We start from the raw sequence: 17831 nt of genomic DNA, 5'->3' as shown, positions 1-17831 counted from the left end.
TTACTTCTTAAATTTTAAGTGTAGATATAACTCACAGAAGCCAGGCAAGTGCTTGACTTATGGGAGATGGCACATGTAAGATTTATATCAACAACTTTATGTTAGACAGGTCGTCTGTGTTTGTGTAGTCGTACTGCACAACTTCATCTGTGTTTAAAAAGCTATAAAATAAATTGGAAAGGTTCGTTTACTATCCTTCTAATTTCTCAAGCACTATCAAGCTAATAACAAGGCCTGTGTTAGTGTGAGAACAGAGAATTGGACCCTGTTTTTCCAGAATAAAATGCCCTGCTCCCTCTTGATCATCTCCAGGCAGTACTGTCTAATTCTAGGTTGACCATTTCTGCACACCTGAGAAGCCTTACTCCCTGACAATGGAAACCGTTCTCATTTGGCAGCCAGAGGAAGTAGTTGCTCTTTCTTTGCGTCTAGTTAATATGGAGATAATAATTGATTACAACATTACATAATGATTATCTTATATCCACATCACCAATTTGTGGGCTCTGAACACACATGTGTGTATCTACATAGAATAACATATGTACACTGACAAAATACGCCCACACCTGCTTCTCTAGGAGCTCTGAAACTATTCCTGCACCCCATCATCCAGGAGCAGCACTAATGATAGTGTGGTAACAGACACTAGGCATGGGCTACTGTGAGGTACCATAATCATCCATTTTAGGAATTAGGAAACACAGGCTCGGGGATCTAAAGTAACTCGCCTCTCCGCTCGTAAATAGTAAAACAGACTACAAAGCTCGTTATGGACTGGATTGGAATCTACATCCCACTTTGTTCATCTCTAGCACCTGTGCCAGATGCCTGTGCTCTAATATAACATGCCTGATTGCTAGGTTTATGGACAGGAATCTAGATTTAGACATTTGTCCTGGATGTTAAGGTGTAGCCAATTTAACAATTTTAAACACTTTAAGAAAACATCAGGTTATGAATTGAGGATGTAGCACAGTTGGTAATGTCCTTGCCTAGCATAAATGAAGCCCTAGGTTGATTCCCAGTATCAAATAAACAAGGCATGGTGACTCATGCCTGTAATCCCAGCACTCAGGAAATGAAAGCAAGAGAATCAGAACGTCACTGGCATCCTCAGCTATATTGGGAGTTCTATGTTAGCCTGGGCTATGTGAGACCCCACCTCACAATCAATTAACTAATTAAATAGACAGAATTTTGGACAAGTATATATGTGAGCGCAGTATGTGTGGTATACAAGCATATGTGGTATGCAGGTGCATGTACCTGTGAATATATATACAGAGGAGGACAGTGTCCTGCTCCATCACTCTGTGTGACATATTCCCTTGAGACAGGGCATCTCACTGAACCTAGAACTTAGCTGGTGACCAGCAAGCCCCAGCAATCTTCCTTCTCCACCACTTACAAAGCTAGGTTTCAGGCATGAGTATGGCCACACTCAGCTTATAATGTAGGTGCTGGGATTCAAACTCAGATTCTTATGCTTGTCCAGCAAGCACTGTTATCTGCTAAGTCATCTATCCAGCCCAAAAAGAATATGTCAGGGTGAGAAATAGTTAATGTTGCTGGTTAAAAAAAATAATCTGTTCAGAATAAAACTGAAATTAAGTCAGGTAGTCTCCGAAATATCACTGTTTTTTGTCTCTTTTTATAAAACCATATTTCATTTTTAAATGTTCCATCACCTAAAAACACACATCTAACACCATCACTTTTTTGTGTTCCTCATATACCCCTACAAAAGTTAAAAGTCAAATTATTGGAAAGCTAGTCACAGTTATTTGCTTCATATACAGTCCGTTTGAGGTTGCTAGGAAGTTAAGTGTCTGTGACCAAAGATGAAAGTATATTTTAACTACTCATTTGGTTTTTAAGCTATGTCCCAATTCCCTGAACTAGTAGATGATGGATGGATGGATGGATGGATGGATGGATGGATGGATGGATGGATGGACGAATGGACCAGATGATGGGTGGGTCAGTGGGAGGGTGGACAGACGGCTGGATGGATAGACAAAGCCAATCTAAACAACCTAGAATTCACATTCAAGTGTATATATAATCCATGTTACCATGTAAAGGTCAACATTTCTCAATTCTTATTATAATAAGAACTTTTAGCCTTGCCCATGCTGGGATTGTACCCTAACTAATTAAATAATTAAATCAAGGTATTTGACATGGGCATTAGATGTCAGTACTTTTAGAAGTCTTCCATGTAATGACAAAGTGCAAACAAGGTGAAGAACCACTAATATGTAACCTACATTGAAATGAGCAGGAAACTGTCCCTGATGGCTAGCTTCCATAGTGTCAGAGGGTACTATTCAGGCTCCTGCAAAAGCCACCAATGGTCTGGCCCAGCACTGGACCCTGCGTGCTACAATACTGACCTGCTAGGCAAGATGAATTGACTAGTGGAATAGTGGCATGACTGTTATGGGGTAATAAACTTATATCTGATTGATTTTGGGGTTGTTATTATAAACGTGGTCAAAAGTCCTTGACAAGGAAGGTCATCGGACCTAGTGCAGGAACATAGTGTTGTTTTGTTAAATAGTCATGTTGTTAAACCACCTTCTAAATACTTATTTATATTCATATATTTTTACTGCTCTCAACCTCGGCCAAAGAAGCTTCTTTTTAGAGTAGGAAGTCCCTCATAACTGGTCTAAGTATTGAATATCAAGGACTGAGTGCTCAGATTCAATAAAGTATTAGTTTTTAAAGTATTTATTCTAGAAGAAAATAAATAACCAAATAACCAGAGGCCACATTTGGTGGCCCATGTTTTTAATGGTAGCACTGAGAAGTGAGGCAGAAGAACCACTGCAAGTACAAGGCCAGTGTGGGCTATGTAGTGAGACTTCATCTCAAAAAGAAGAAAATGATGAAAAGAAAAAATACTGTTCCGTTGTTGTCATAGTCCCCTCTCTCTGACACACAAATGAAAGGGGGTGATGAGATTAACTCAAGACTTATACAAACCTGCACCCTCAGTGTAAAGAGGACCGAGAAACCAACGGAAGCAAGTAACTTTCCCTTTAGAAGACTGAGTCAGCCTTATGGGATGTTGCCTGCTGATACCACCAGGATCGTCTTGCCCACTGGGAAGCTTCGTGCCCTGCCTAGGAGGTGAGGAGACTTTCTACCACTTTAATACCAAGCAAGAAGCAGAGCCTCTGGCTTCCAGGAATTTTCAGAATCTCTGACTTAGGAATCTGGGGATAGGATCTGAGAGGTAAACAGGTCTGATAAGCTAGGTAAGTGTAGACTAGACAGGGTAGAAGAGGGGAGGTTCACACGCAGGAAAACCACTGACCTACAATCTCCAGTTTTCTCCTGCCTAGCATCTGCCCACAGGCCACATTTGAAAAGCAGGTAGCTAGTGGATTAAGTCTGCAGAGCATCTTAGAGGATCTTGTCTATGTTTTTCTTATTTCTAGACCCATTCCAAACTAAACAATCTAGAATGATTAATGTGCAGTTTTAAACCACTGTAAGAGTTTGTCATTTTAGCTTTTATGGCCTTTGCATTCATAAATTACAGCAGCTTTACCTATTCTTTATAATCTAGAAACTTCATTATTAAAATGTTTGAAGCAGGCTATACAGCATCTATCATTACTTTAAAAGTTAATTATATTACAGAAAAGAAATAATTAGATTTGCATTTTTATCTTGGTTTTAAACTTCCAAAGATCACCACAGCTTGCCTGTGGGCAACTGAAAACAGCACACAGCAGAGAAATAGAGAGGAGAGAGGGTCTGTTTTTCTTGGCTAATTCATGATTGAAGATAGAATTACAAGATATTTGAAGGGCTTGCTGAAGCTGGGGACTAATCCTAGACTTCTAAGCTTTGTTTATTTCATTGCATGGCAAGAGACTACCAGACACATGTACAATGCCAATAGAAGTATCAAATTGCTTTCGATGGATTTATTTGCTTCTTTCCAAGGCTTTTGCAAGGAGGTCCATTACATGATCGATACCACACAGAACCAGACAGTTTGCTAGAGCCCAACCAGGAGCCATGTAATTTCCTTCTGTTTCTCAACCCTATATGCAGTTAGGAAAGAGATGCAACCTAAGCTGGAGAGTGGAAGCCAGCTTTGACTGTGTGCCGCTCTAGCCATCTTGGAAAGACAATAAATGGTAGGGCCAGCTCTTAAAATTAGAGGTCAATTAGATACTTAACGATGAAGCATATCCTCAAATATATATCTATTATTTTATGCTAGCAAAAAATTAATTAACCAGGTCAAGCAGGCCATGAAGGCTAATGTACAAAGTAATTATTTCTGATCTTTAGACAACTACTTCACATAAAAAGGTAGTCCTTTATTCTGCTCAGCAGATACCTGAAATGTCTGTAGTTAATCATACTGAAGGAAGCCACAGGCAAAGCTTAGCTGAAAGACAGAGGACATCTCAAAACATCCTGTTTGATTGTTTAAGATAATCATTTTCTTGCTTGGCATATTTGTGTATCTCTGATTTTCTCACAGGGGGAGGAAAACACACATTTATTGGTGCTCAACCACACAAGTAATGTAGACACACATGAAATACACCAGAAGTGTGTAGGAATATATCATAACTAAACTAGAAAATACTACATATGAAAGCATTCATATGCTCTTAGGAAAAGAATAAATCTTCCACAAAATAAAACTGAAAAACAATTTGGGGGAAAGTCAATAAACAGCATGTCCTATAGCAATGAAAAGAGAGGGCTTCCGGCAAGACAAAGGCCCTGTAAGGAAATAGCATGGCATTTGTTTCTGGCTCGCTACAGACTGAGTTTCCCACCTAACATGTGTCTGAATGATGGACAGGGGCAAGGAATATGTGGATAGTAATCATAAAATAGTGAGATGAGATAATGATTCCAAGTTTCCCAGTTTTACTCAAGAAGATATGTTGCATGAACTGACCACATCAGCTCTTGTCCCAAAAGCCAACTGCCTGTGGAAATCCCCAGTAGCCAGTTTATCTGTAGGAGACTATTCTTTAGTCAGTCTTGAAGACAGGCCACTTGAATGACTCTAAACCCTGGTCTGAAAAGACTTTGATAATTGGATAACTCCATTCATTTCTGAAAAAGTGAGGGTTTTTTTTCACAAAATATTTTAATGAGCTGAATTCTCTTGCAAAGACTAAGTTGCAGCATGAGAAGCCATTATTAAATGTATTCCTAATGACAGGTTACAGGTGCCACAGTATGAGATACTGTATCCGTGAGGAATGGCTCCTCTGATTCAAATCTATGATACAGCCAAACGAGAGTAGATAAAGAAATACATAAGGAAATCAAAGTATCTGGATTTATAAAATATTTTTCATCTAACATAGCCCTCCCTTGACTAGCTGATTAAAACACTGTAACAACTATCAGACACATCAAAAGTGGGTTTTGTATGCCAGTTCACATAACTTATAGATAAAGTGCCTCAGAACACTGGCTGAGGTACTACATTGCAGCTTGTGGGGAAGGTAGGTTGAAATGACTGAAGCCATTATCTTCCTTTGGAATTACAGCATTAAGAAGCAACATTGCCTAGTAGGAAGAGCCACATTCCTTGAGTTTGTAGTTTTACATTCCATGGTCTTACTGTCTCAGGATATAAATCATGCCTGATTTTTCCTGGGTTCCATTGATAAGATTCATTTAATATGTAACAACTTAGAGGAATCACCATTTCCCCCCAAAACACAAACAGGGATTTGAGTTCACCAGGCAAATAGCATCTGTTAATATCAAACTGTGTTAATAATCATTTAAATTATTATCCTGATTTTTTTTAAATGGTAAACATTAGCTCATCAAAACCATTTAAAAAGTTCACAAAATCATTCATTATATTTTTCAACTCTACTTACACAGTCTTAGAAGAATTTCTTAGAAAGTATAGCTAGGATTCACCAATGCAAAATTGTGTTTTTATATATATACATATACATATACATATACATATGCTCAAAGGAAAAAAACATCTCAACTGCACAGATGGGTTCTGAATGATTACAAATAAAATCTTCATGGGAACCTTTACAATACCATCTCAATCATGTCTTTTCCTAATTCTAATGAAAGACCATGGTTTTCATTTGGCCAATCATTGAAGTTTATATTCATTGCACTTAAAATAGATCCAGATGTGTTTGTATGCAGTTGTTAAGATAGTTTAGACACTTCCCCCTTTCTACTAAAGTTTGCCAATTGGAAAACCAACCAGCATACTGAACTAGAATAACATCTTGAATATAGCTACTTAATAACCTACAGCTGATTGTGAAGGTAATTCTTGCCGAACATGTGTGCTAACAGGTTCTAGGACTCAAGATGGGAGAAGGTTAAAAGTGCTAAACTTTTCAAATTGCCTTTGTAGTCATTGAGAACTTTAAGAAAAGCAGTTAAACTGGCCTTTAATCCCAGAGCTAGGGAAGCAGAACAAACAGCAGGTCTCTCTGAGTTCCAGGCCAGCCTGGTCTACACAGTAAGACTCTGTCTCAGAAAAAAACAGTTAAGAGGCTAGATTTAACTTTTAATCATCCTGTTAGTTCTATTTCAGATGGAAGATGTTTTCCTTTGTGTGATTAAAAAAATTATTGAACTAGCCTTTAATCTCACATTTTTCCTCTAAAAGTACATTAAAATTAACTCAACTTTCTTATAAATTAGACTATGTTTATGGCTAGTGAGAAACTATCTTTAAAAATACAGCTAACTCATGTACTCTCCCAAAGAACTAACCGAAAGGCTGAACATGAAAACTTGCTTTGTAAGTGTCAGAGATAAATATGTTTTGTGTAAGGAGTATTTTCAGCATTTGAAATATTCTTAGAATGGTCTCCCACTGATGAGATAAGTGCTGACAAGATAGGTCATGAAGCAGGAGCCCAGGACAGAAGGAACAGTAAACACAAGCCTCGCTGCTCTCTTATTTTGAAAAGCATAGATTCTTGTAGAAAAAACCTAAACCTCTAAAGTGAGCCTAAAACTGACATTGTGTACCTCTGCTGTTTTATAACTTGGATTTCTGAGTTCAATTGCTGATTGAAAAAAATTTAAACAATGAAAAATGTGCCAAAAATCAGGTAATTAAAAATCTCTTAGAAAATGGTTTATATTCTCTTTGTGTGTGTGTGTGTGTGTGTGTGTGTGTGTGTGTGTGTGTGTGTGTGTATGTGTGCACATGAATGTTTGAGTAGACACACGTGGGGAAGCCTGCATATACATCTATGTATATGCCTATGAAGGCCAGAAGTCAACCTTGCATGCTATTTCTCCTGTGCTGTCTATCTTATTTTAAGATAGTGTCTCTCATTTGCCTGGAGCTTATCACTGAGGCTAATCTAGTTAACCAGCAAACCCCAGGAATATACCTGTCTCTCCTCCCCAAGTGCTGGGATTACAAGTAGGGTTCTGGGAATGGAACTTGGGGCTTCATGCTGCATGCCAAGCACTTTACCAACTGAGCTGGAATCCCCCAGGCCCATCCTTATCTTCTTAAAGTGAGTATTCAGATTAATATTTTAAGATTGTGTTCCACATTTACTTAAAACACATCAATTTCATGTTACACTGATAAAACCATATGTAATCAATAACTATAATATTTCATAAAAATACTATGAACTGACTGCTATTCATCTGAGGTTTTCAATAGTAGGGAGAGATGTCAATCAAGGCAGTCAGTTGATATAAATAGCATTGGATGAGAAGCAGAATATATTAGAAACACATAAATACCCTTATAGGAGTGTCCACAGAGGGAACTAACTGATCGTGTTATTTAACACCCCTGAGTTCTTGGAGAAAACTAGAGAAACATGTAAGAAACCACAGACTAAAAATCTTACCCCAGGAGTAGGAAATACACTGGAAACTTTAATAAGTGCAGACAAGGGGACACCTGGATAGCTATGTAATTAAGAACCTCAGCATGACGCATGAAAGAAATATCAAGATGAGAAATGATTCCCAGACTGAATTGTGAGGTCTGACCATCAAAAATGCAAAAGACATTCTACCTTGATTTCGAAACATAGATTTGAATACAGAATACAGAATCAGAACAAACCAGACGACACATTCCAGCTAAATCCTCCCTTCCAGTGAAGTTGCCGAAACAAAAAACTAAATTGAGGAGAAGTACCTCTCCAGACACGGTCGGAATTTTCAGTGTAGTCACAGTGCCCAGAACACTAAGAATGAGTAACAAAATGAAGCAAAGATCTAAGTTAAAATCACTGGGATTCATCAACACAGTTGAACATTAGAGGAAGCTATGGGTTTATGTTACTGGTGCTTTGGGAAGGGCGAGAAGGCAGGATATCAACCTCAGCAAAGGTGCTGAGAAACTTCAGAAGACACTGGCTCGGCTGTGGTGGGCTAGATCCCAACAGATTAGAAAATACAACAAGCAAGAGAAAGAATTCTACGGTTGGCTAATCCTCACTCTGGGATTAGTGTTCTGAAGGTTAATCTAGACAACCAGTGCTTTATTCTAGCACTTTCTACAATTCACACACTTAGGTTTCTAATCAGAAATAGAAGCCATTCTCCCTATGTATCTGAAACAGCTGCTGAGTTAATCATCAGGTGTCTAAAGGAACAACATAAATCAGACCATGACCTTCCCTGTAATGAACTGCACATTTTTATACTGATGCTAGAAAAATAAATAAGTAGAAATAATGACTTGACTTCTCTAAAACAGGTTACAATTATTCAGAACCATTTTTCTTGCTGTCTAGATTGTAAGCTCCTTGAAGACAGGCCACTGTCCATTACTCTATCGGTTTTCCTGAGAATCCAAAGACAGTGAGTGCAGTTAGTACTTGCTAAGAAAAAAGTTAATTATTAAAAGGCTTTTCCCAGATTCTTCTCAGAATTGACCCAACCAGTCCTAATGAGTAAATAAAAGTAATCTTCTCTCTGTGGCCCTATTACATAATAAAACACCATGCAGAAAGTGGCTTTTAGCAGTGAAAACAGCATCTATGTATGCTGCCTTGGAAACCAAGAGCTTGGTGGCATTAGGGCAAACGGAAGAAGGCAAGGCTGAGAAGGGTGTGTAGGTGTATTCTACTCACACGTCACACCAGAGAATGTTGTGACCACCACCGGGCTGTCCCCTTGGACAACAACTGTGTACAGCATCGTCCTTGAGTAACAGCCACATTGGCACTGTTGATAAGACAGGCATGCATTTACAACGCCTTAAATTCCATTTTCAAGGAGGAGCACACTGGGTAATCAGATGAGATAATAAAACACACTGACCTGGATCTGTTGCTGCAGGAGATTAATCTTGTGCTGCTGCTGAAGAAGTTGCTGCTGTTGTCTTGCGATCTATCAGAAATAAAGTTCCATTAGGTTAAAATGAAACGCTTGCACCTTTGCCATTATCTCCACATCTCTCCTGCTACTGCCCGAATGCTTTACTGCGCCTCAATGTGGAAGACTCCCTTTGAATGGAGTCAGTGGGACCAGAGAGGAAAGGAGAAGCATCTGAGTCAGCGGCATGTCTCTATCCAGAGATGCAAACTGCAGTCTTGTGTTCTTGTATTCTAGCTGAGAGCAAGCTCCTCAGTCTGCACTGACTGGTCGACTACAGAACTTTGGAAACTAGATCCTTGCAGAATAAACAGGAAAACCCTGGCCACATTTGTCCAAAGAGGTTTGTCTGGCTGTGAAAAGTAAAATCTGCAAGCAAAGGGCTTTCTAATGTGCCACAGATCTATTTCTGTCATTTAGCCCTGAAACATTTACAAACACTATCAAGGAGACATAAAAACAAGGTAAACAGTGAAAATCTTTAGCTTTTTGGATGGCATTCTCTGATCTACAGAGCAGTTCTAAGATGGCAATGGACTTGTTCTATAGTACAGGATTTGCTTATAGGTATTATAGTCCCTTTCTTTGCACAGCAATCAAATGAAGCATCTTAAGAAGTTATCTGGTCTATGAAAAGAAATACTAGCCATGAAATCCAAATCCTACTGGAGACCACCTCTGTCCCTTAGGAGGGCAAAAGACCTTTGTAAGAAGGTGGAGCTTGCTGCCTAACTAGCCAGGAGTCAGCATTCCCTATCTGCTCACTCACTGCCCACCTCATAGATGACCATAGCCTTAGGCTTGAAAAAGGGTTCTTTCAGAGTATTCCATGTGAAACAAGGAGGCATGGAGAGCCCAAGAGCAACCAGGAGAACAAAATTCCATAGTGCTGTGTGATTAAGAGTCCTCTGTCTACTTATTTCCAAAAGCCAGGGATTCTAGAATGAGCTGTGTGGGGAGTAAAAATGAGTGCAAATGACTCCAATCTCTACCTACATACATCTTAGGTCTTCCTGTCACTTCGCCTTACCTAGAACCTGGGAAATCCCAATCATATCGTCCAGTTTATGACAACACAATGGGAGACTTCCTGATGTTGCTCCATAGTTTCTGGTGACAACTGTTTCATACTGGAAGTGTAATGCTGGGGCCTCTAAGTGACTCCAGTTTGAGAACTAGGATTGCTCTTTCCAAGAGCTTCCAGTCCACATGGAAACAGGATTTAATCAGGTTAGGACGCTCTACTCTGCTTGCTGCCACTCAAATCAGAAATAGACCACTCACTCTGCAGCTCTAGGTGTGGACACTGGAACCTCTGCATATTTATTTCTTCCTAGTAAACTGGTGAAATACCACCAGGCATCTAATATTGATGGTCCCTCGTAAATGATAAAGTGCTGCCTGGAAATGCATCGGAAACACCACGGTGCAATTACCATCATCCACTCTACATACATGGGTTTGACACAGTGAAGTATGGTACATAAGCACCATGTGGCTCAAACTCTGAATTTTATTTGCCAATCGGTTGAGCTACATGCTCGCTTCATTGAGCATGACAACCTAGTTTTAAGTGTCATTTAATTTTCATTTTGAAATATAATTACAAAGTGTTCACTGTAAGATATCACTCGTCTGCAAATGTGTCAAGATTAATTTGTGCTAGCTTATTCACAAGTGTCAATAGTTAATTACTGTGTCATCTCTGGATGGCTAAATGACATTCTAACTTCTGATTTTTTACAGTGTTCCTTTATGTTATTTTCCATTAGGGGCTGAGTCCATATTCCTACATGTGGGCAAATACTCAAGCATATAAAATACCAGACGTCACAACTCATTAAAATCAACAGAGCATATACTGCTCTATATATCCCTGTAAAATACATTTAACTGAAAAGATAATTCCAGTAATAATGTCAGATTTCTAAAAACTGCACATTAATTTGGGTCTGTCTGATCTAGGGCGTGAGAGACTATGCTATAGGATCATTGTTATATTAATGTACTCTGGGAGACAAGAAAATCATTTGTAAAAGTGCTTCATTTTATAAAAGACACACATTTAAATTCGGATATTTCTTCTGCATTCTCATTTCTGAGTCAATCACGTCTAGTCCTTGAGGAGCCAGGTACTCATTTGCTCTCAATGACTTGTCTGCACTCAAGAAAGTGACTATAACTCACCATCCAAACCAGCACAACCTTCACATGGATGAGGGATGGAATATTAGGAGTTACCTTCGAAAGTAATCATAAGCCAGGCAGGGCTATTTGGAGGGAACAAGCTGCATGGGGTTCTCACTTTAAAGTCAGAGGGGAAAGAAATCACTAGGCCAGTGAGCTGAAAGGTCCCAAATTTTTTCTGGAAGATAATCCCTTCTTTTCTAGAGAGGAAAGTAAGGCCTGGAGAGAACCTCCGGTCAGCACTGGGATTAGCTGGGTGCCTCTGTAGATGACTATACCTAAGTAATTCAAACCACATCTTCCAAAAGTCATGCCTGCCCTCAGTCTCGATAGCTGGGATGCATTTCTTTGCCCTCAGTTTTCTTGAACCCTGGATTTCTAGAAGTCTCCCTCCTCCCTTCTTTCTTTTCCTCTTCTTCTTTTGAATTTTCCTGATTCTATTTTCTGAAGAAAGCCTACAACAAATAGACCAATCAGTGTGATTGCTCGCTGCGCTTGGCGCCCACCCCACCACATCTTCATTCCCTGGCTCCTTTTGCAAGCCTCACCTGTTCTTGTTGTTGGCGAGCAAGGTCCATTTGCTGCCGCTGTTTCTCGATCTGTGAGGCTGCCAGCTTTTTCTGTTCATCATGCGCTGCCAGGAGCTGCTCCCGCAAGCTGATGAGCTGGGTAATCATGGTGGAGAGTTGTCGTTCCTTCTCTGCTAGGCTCTCAGGTGTACCTAAAAAGGAAATGAGAAGAAATCTCACAAGCTTGAGGAATAGCTAAAGGAATCAGAGAAAGAAAGACAGAGTTTAGAAGAAGAACCTCTTAGATAAGGGTCTAGGATAGTGACTATGCCACTGGGAACGCATGCGGCAGTGATATAATTAGTGCTTCCCATGCCCAGAACCATATTGTCACCTAGAATCTCCTTCCACCACTAAAACCAAAACCAAACCAGAACAGTCTACTCCTTCTCACAAAATGCCCATCTTCTGATCAAACAAGGAATCTGAGGTTCTATAGGTACTTAATGGTACCTGTGTGAGGGAGAGAGATTTTCTTCAGTGGTATAGCTACAAATAAGGAGCCCCAGCTCCTGTAAATGACACCTTACCCATGTTCCTGTAAGTAACCCTAGTTAAACTCTTTGGGTTACAAAAAAATCAAACAAAAAACAAAATTCAAAACAAACAAACAACAACAAAAGACAAGAAAGCACATGGGGGACTAGTTGAGAAGAGGAAGGACATCAACAAGAGTGGAAGGGGACAGCAGAGTGTAACAAGAGGTGAGTATCATCAAAATGCACTGTATACATGTGTGAAAACGTTGTGACAACCATACTATTATGTATACCTAATATGTGCTAATAAAAAACTTTTAAAAAGAAAGCAAAGTTCTATAGTTATGACCGAAGTTCAGAAACTTTTAGTATTTTAATATTTTATGACTTCCCTCCCCTCGATGACTCAGTATCAATAGCAAGGATACAGTGGGTGCTCACTAAACACTAAGGAGTTTCCTAGTCACTGTCTTCAAAGGCTTTCTATTGTCAAAGATCTGTCTGAAGTTCAGAGGTAAGAGGTCACTCTCTTGGCCATAGAACAAGTTTTTCCCAAGAGAATAAAAACTGCTTTAGGTAAGAAAATATTGAGGTTTTGTTGTTGTTTGTTTTGTTTTGTTTTGCTAGGAATCAAGGTTTTCAGTTCCTCAAAGGCAACAATGTTGCTTGGGGTGGGGGGGCTTCGCCCTTTTGCCGTTTGTCACTCTTCAAAGGAAGAAAACAGGCTCAGAGGCTGGGAAGGTTATGCATAAGGATGTGCAGTTTAATGAACGCAAAGACGCTGAGCACTTATGGTATGCGTTAATGGCACTGCACAGTCTTTTATGGACAAATTGCACAGCTCTCCTAAGTAAAGGGGACAGAATCCTTTTGTGAATCTAAATTAGAGCATTTTACCGCCGTGTAAGATAAGGATTGCAGCCACTGCATTGGAGCCTCACTGGTTTCGTTGTAAGGAGGAGACCTATGCGTTGAAAGCTTTTCAGGAAGATGCCAGCAGCTGTCAAAGGGAATGAAGAGTGCTGATTTTTGTGAATGTGGAAGGGGAGACTTCCAGCCCTGTAAAGCCAGACCCACGCCTTCTAAGAAAGCATCAGAACAACCCAAGAAGCTAAAAATATCTTAATTATGTATGTCCCTATTTTCTCAGTGGCCCCTAGGAGAAAGGTGTCTCCAGAGGATGCTGGCTAGCCCTTGCTGGCATGTGATTCCTTCAGGGTAAGACATGTCTGCAGAAGAGCAATCCAGCTAAAGCACCTTTGGATTTTAAATACCAACTTGGATCCTAAAAAAAAAGACCTCCCAGTGTCCCTGAAAGCATGACTGATCTGAAAGAGTATCTATAACTGAAACGAAAAGACAAGAGTGAGGCACAAGAAAGGAGAGACACTGATTATGATTTGAAATAGACAGCGAATCAGGAACAGCTCTTGGAAATCATTAAAGAAGAAAAATGGATTTTTATTTCATCAGTAGGATTTTAGATTTGGTTTAAAAAAATGTTCTTAACCCAGAAATATTAAATAAGAAACCTATAAATGTAGGTTGCCAAAGGAGATCAAGCAGTATCTTTAAAAGCACAAAAAGATCCAGTTATGTTTTCATTACTATGAGAAGACACAAGAAAACTAAGAAACTTATTTATTGATTTCATGCTTTTTTTAATTCAGGACATATCTTTTGGATGGGAACAATGTGCCAGGTACTATATACAATAATCACTATGTGAATGTAAACTACTGCTGACAAATTTGCAAGCAAATCAAGTATTTTAAGGGAGGTTGGCCCATGTTTGGATCCAAGGAAGAAATCCTAGAAGAGCAACAAATGAACAAGAAGAACATGAATTAGCTAGATAAAGAGTGGGAATGCCTTTTGATTAAAGAACTTTGTAGAAAATATGAAACATTGTCATGGCAAAGAAACTATAGTTAAGGGAAGGGCTGTGAGTAGTGGGTAATCAAAGGTTTCCAGAAGGAAAAAAAAAACAATATAGGCTTAGGCTCTGCATGTGTATGCTGGGGGTATATGGGCTTTGGTGTGTTTCAGAGGTTAAATAAAGGTGATTAAATATGAACAAGGAAAATAAAGGAAAGAAGGGTACCAGATGAGGCTAAAGAGGTAGGAAAATGTCACTCCATTCAGCCCATGTAGACCATGTTTGATGAGTTTTCTCTCCATTCTGAGAATAATGCAACATTGCTAATATTTTAAGCACAGGTAGCTTTGACTGTGTTGAACTCAATGGAGAGGGTGCATGCTTTATTGCCTATTGTTTCTGTCCTATCCTTAATTTACTAATTTTCTTCTTATACTTGACTAGATGAGGTGAGTTAATAGGCTTGCTGAAAACTGGGACAGCTGTCCTACTACTGTTCTTGACTAATAAAGCACCCCTTGGTGTGTTTTGGGTAAGCACCAAAGGCACACAAGTTGGATTCATGTTTTTATTTCTCAGTGAAGATGAAATTTTCCTTTCTCCGGTTGTAAAGCCTTTTCAACAATCTTTCATTTATTTCCCTTTCTCTTCTGCTTGGTAAACAGAGAAGCTGAGTACAGTGTGAAAATGACAGCTTTTGTTCAAGGAGAGGCCAACAGTGCTATCGCTAAATACTTTGGTGACTCCTGATGCAGACCTAAGTTTACAGAATAATACCACTTAGCTGAACCATTTTACAGAGCATGAAGATAGTGAAACTGATTGTAAACATTGTCTCCTAAAAACTCTTCCATTGGACTTAGACAGGTGTTTAAGGAAAATAAAACGAGACAGTAGTATTTGTAATTTAAGGATTTAGGTACTCATATAATACTATCAATATTTTTTCCTTAAGTAAAATTTATCCAATAGACTGATAGATAGATGATAGATAATTTATAGATGATTGATATAAATGATAGAAAAGGTAGATTTTAGACAGATAGATAATAGGTGATTTATAGACAGATGTGGAAGATGGTAGATAATAAATGATACATAGCTAGATAGATATAGATGACAGGTAATAGATAGCTAGATGATAAATGACAGATATAAATGATGTGTGATAGGTGATTGATAGATGACAAATAGAAAATAGACAGATGTTTGTATAGCTATAAGCCACAACAAATGGCCCTGGGTGAAATGCATGTTTCAATTTTAGCATAGCATATCTAAAATTCCTTTAGAATGAGATATCCTATGTATAGACATGTTGCTAGCTCTTGAGTTCAGATCAGGGAGTAATGCATCCAAACAACACAATAGCTTATTTTCTCTAAATGCATAGGTGTGGCAGGGGGAGTGACCTGTTTCATACCCATTGTGTAAGTTTGGCATAATTAATTTAAAGATCAGTATTTGAACCTATACTAATAGATAGTTCTGTTTTAACTGATGAAATGTTTATCTACCCTGCTATAATAAAAATAATATCAAGTGTGAATCATAGTGACCAAACCAACCTGAGAACACAAGTTATTTCATTCCCATAGTTGAACTGAGAGTCCACTACTACAGAGAAACTAGAATGGCCAAAGTGGCTGAAAGAAGAGGCAGTCAATGGTGCATATGGAACTCCTAAATACAGTCAGGGTATGTTAGGGTAAGCAAAGGATTGTAAGATGCTACTTCAATTAACGTAAGGATATGTGGAAAAATCTTATCCTAAATCATGTTTTGAGATTTGACAAAACCAACTTAGATAGATAGATAGATAGATAGATAGATAGATAGATAGATAGATAGACAGACAGATAGATAGATTAGATAGATAGACAGATAGACAACAGACAGGCAGACAGATAAATAAATAGATAGATATCAGAGCCGAAGGAAGCACTGAGCCAGCAGAGGTCATGGGTAGCCTAACGCCATCTGTTTCACATCTTTAGACTATCTTAAAATAACTCTCTCAAACGCATTGCCAGAAAACAGCTTCTTCTGCCTCCCACACAAAGCCAGAGGTGTTTCATAAACCACAAAAAGGGAGCCAGCAAAAAAAGCTTCTGTACACAGCTTTTCTCCAAGTCGGCGCGCCTGCTTTTATTCTATGTCATACACGGGGTGCGCCTGACACTCCACCATAAACTGTGTCTATTCTCCAACTGCAGAGACAGAGCTGCAAGCTGCAGGACCGTTTTTTTCTTTCTTCCCTTATTTCTTCCATGGGGTCATCTTTATCCCCAAACCACATCTGTCTTGAGTTTCTTTCGGATTAGTAAGGTGGATCAGTGCTCCCCAGGGCCTGCTCCAGCTGAAGTATTTTAATTTGACTAAACACCTGATTTATTTTATCTCTCCGATGAGAAAGGCAGTTTGTCTTAATAGAGCCTGTCAGCCCACAGCCCCATTCACAGCAATTTACAGGCAGCCGGGGACGCGGTGAGAGAAGAGTGCTGCGGTTCTGTATTTTACCCTCCTCTGGAAAGCACCTAAAAGCAGCTATTCACTGCTACTGCATGTGGCATTTTAGAACTGAATTAGCTTTTTATTCAAGTAACTACACTTGTTGTGAATAGCTTATCTGTAAAATTGCTACATTCACTACTGATTTTATTAACCTTTGGCTCGATCACAAAATGGTCTTCAGTTAGGAAAGACCTTTAAAATTGACACATTTTTTTTCTGAGGGGCCTTTATTCCAGTGACTTCAGATTTACTGAATTTGATCTATTGAATTCTTTACCAGTTGTAGTTAAAATTTTGAGTCTCAATAGGAAGTCAATAGTGTGTAAATAAGGAAACACTTTTCAAAATGTAAATATGGTGGCAATTTCCCTCGTCAGAAGTTTTCAAATACCATCTTTTATTATAACAGTTTCAGAATCAGCCCTCTAGACTTTTTTGGTGAGAATGTGAAGAACCTGGAAAAATTACCTAAAATAGGTAATTTATTTTTTAACTTTTACAAACCTGTCTTCAGGCTCAACACCAAAGGAAAAAACACAAAATTATTTAAGAATTTACATGAAACAAAATTTCTTTCTTGGTATAAAATAAAAGATTAAAATATAAATCAGAAGTCACATTTAAGATTAATTTAAAGGCCTTATCCCCCACAAACATCAGTTCATAAAACTTAGCACCATAATCTGCCAGCTAATTTTGCCCACATGAAACTCATATCATTATAATTGGTGGCACTAAAAAAATGTTGGGCTCTGGAAGTGGCCTTGCCTCACTTCTTTTCAAATAATCCTATGCCTGTAACTTTAGGAGCACAATAATTTTTCATGGGTCACCCTTCAATACTTGCTC

The 17831-nt window shown here is 38.8% G+C and overlaps 1 protein-coding gene across 1 annotated transcript in view; it reads right to left on the bottom strand.

The window, feature by feature from the left end:
- Positions 1-17831, bottom strand: part of Sox6 (SRY-box transcription factor 6) — a 569660-nt gene that overhangs the window by 174701 nt on the left and 377128 nt on the right. Inside the window, 2 exon segments of the mRNA XM_052714601.1 lie at positions 9301-9369; positions 12090-12262. Coding sequence (XP_052570561.1) covers positions 9301-9369; positions 12090-12262 — 242 coding nt within the window.

The sequence above is a fragment of the Peromyscus californicus genome, unplaced genomic scaffold, assembly GCF_007827085.1.
Source record: "Peromyscus californicus insignis strain IS unplaced genomic scaffold, ASM782708v3 Scaffold_4__1_contigs__length_199733344, whole genome shotgun sequence".
In the NCBI taxonomy this organism is placed as follows: domain Eukaryota; kingdom Metazoa; phylum Chordata; class Mammalia; order Rodentia; family Cricetidae; genus Peromyscus; species Peromyscus californicus.
This window is presented reverse-complemented; position numbering and strand designations above follow the sequence as displayed.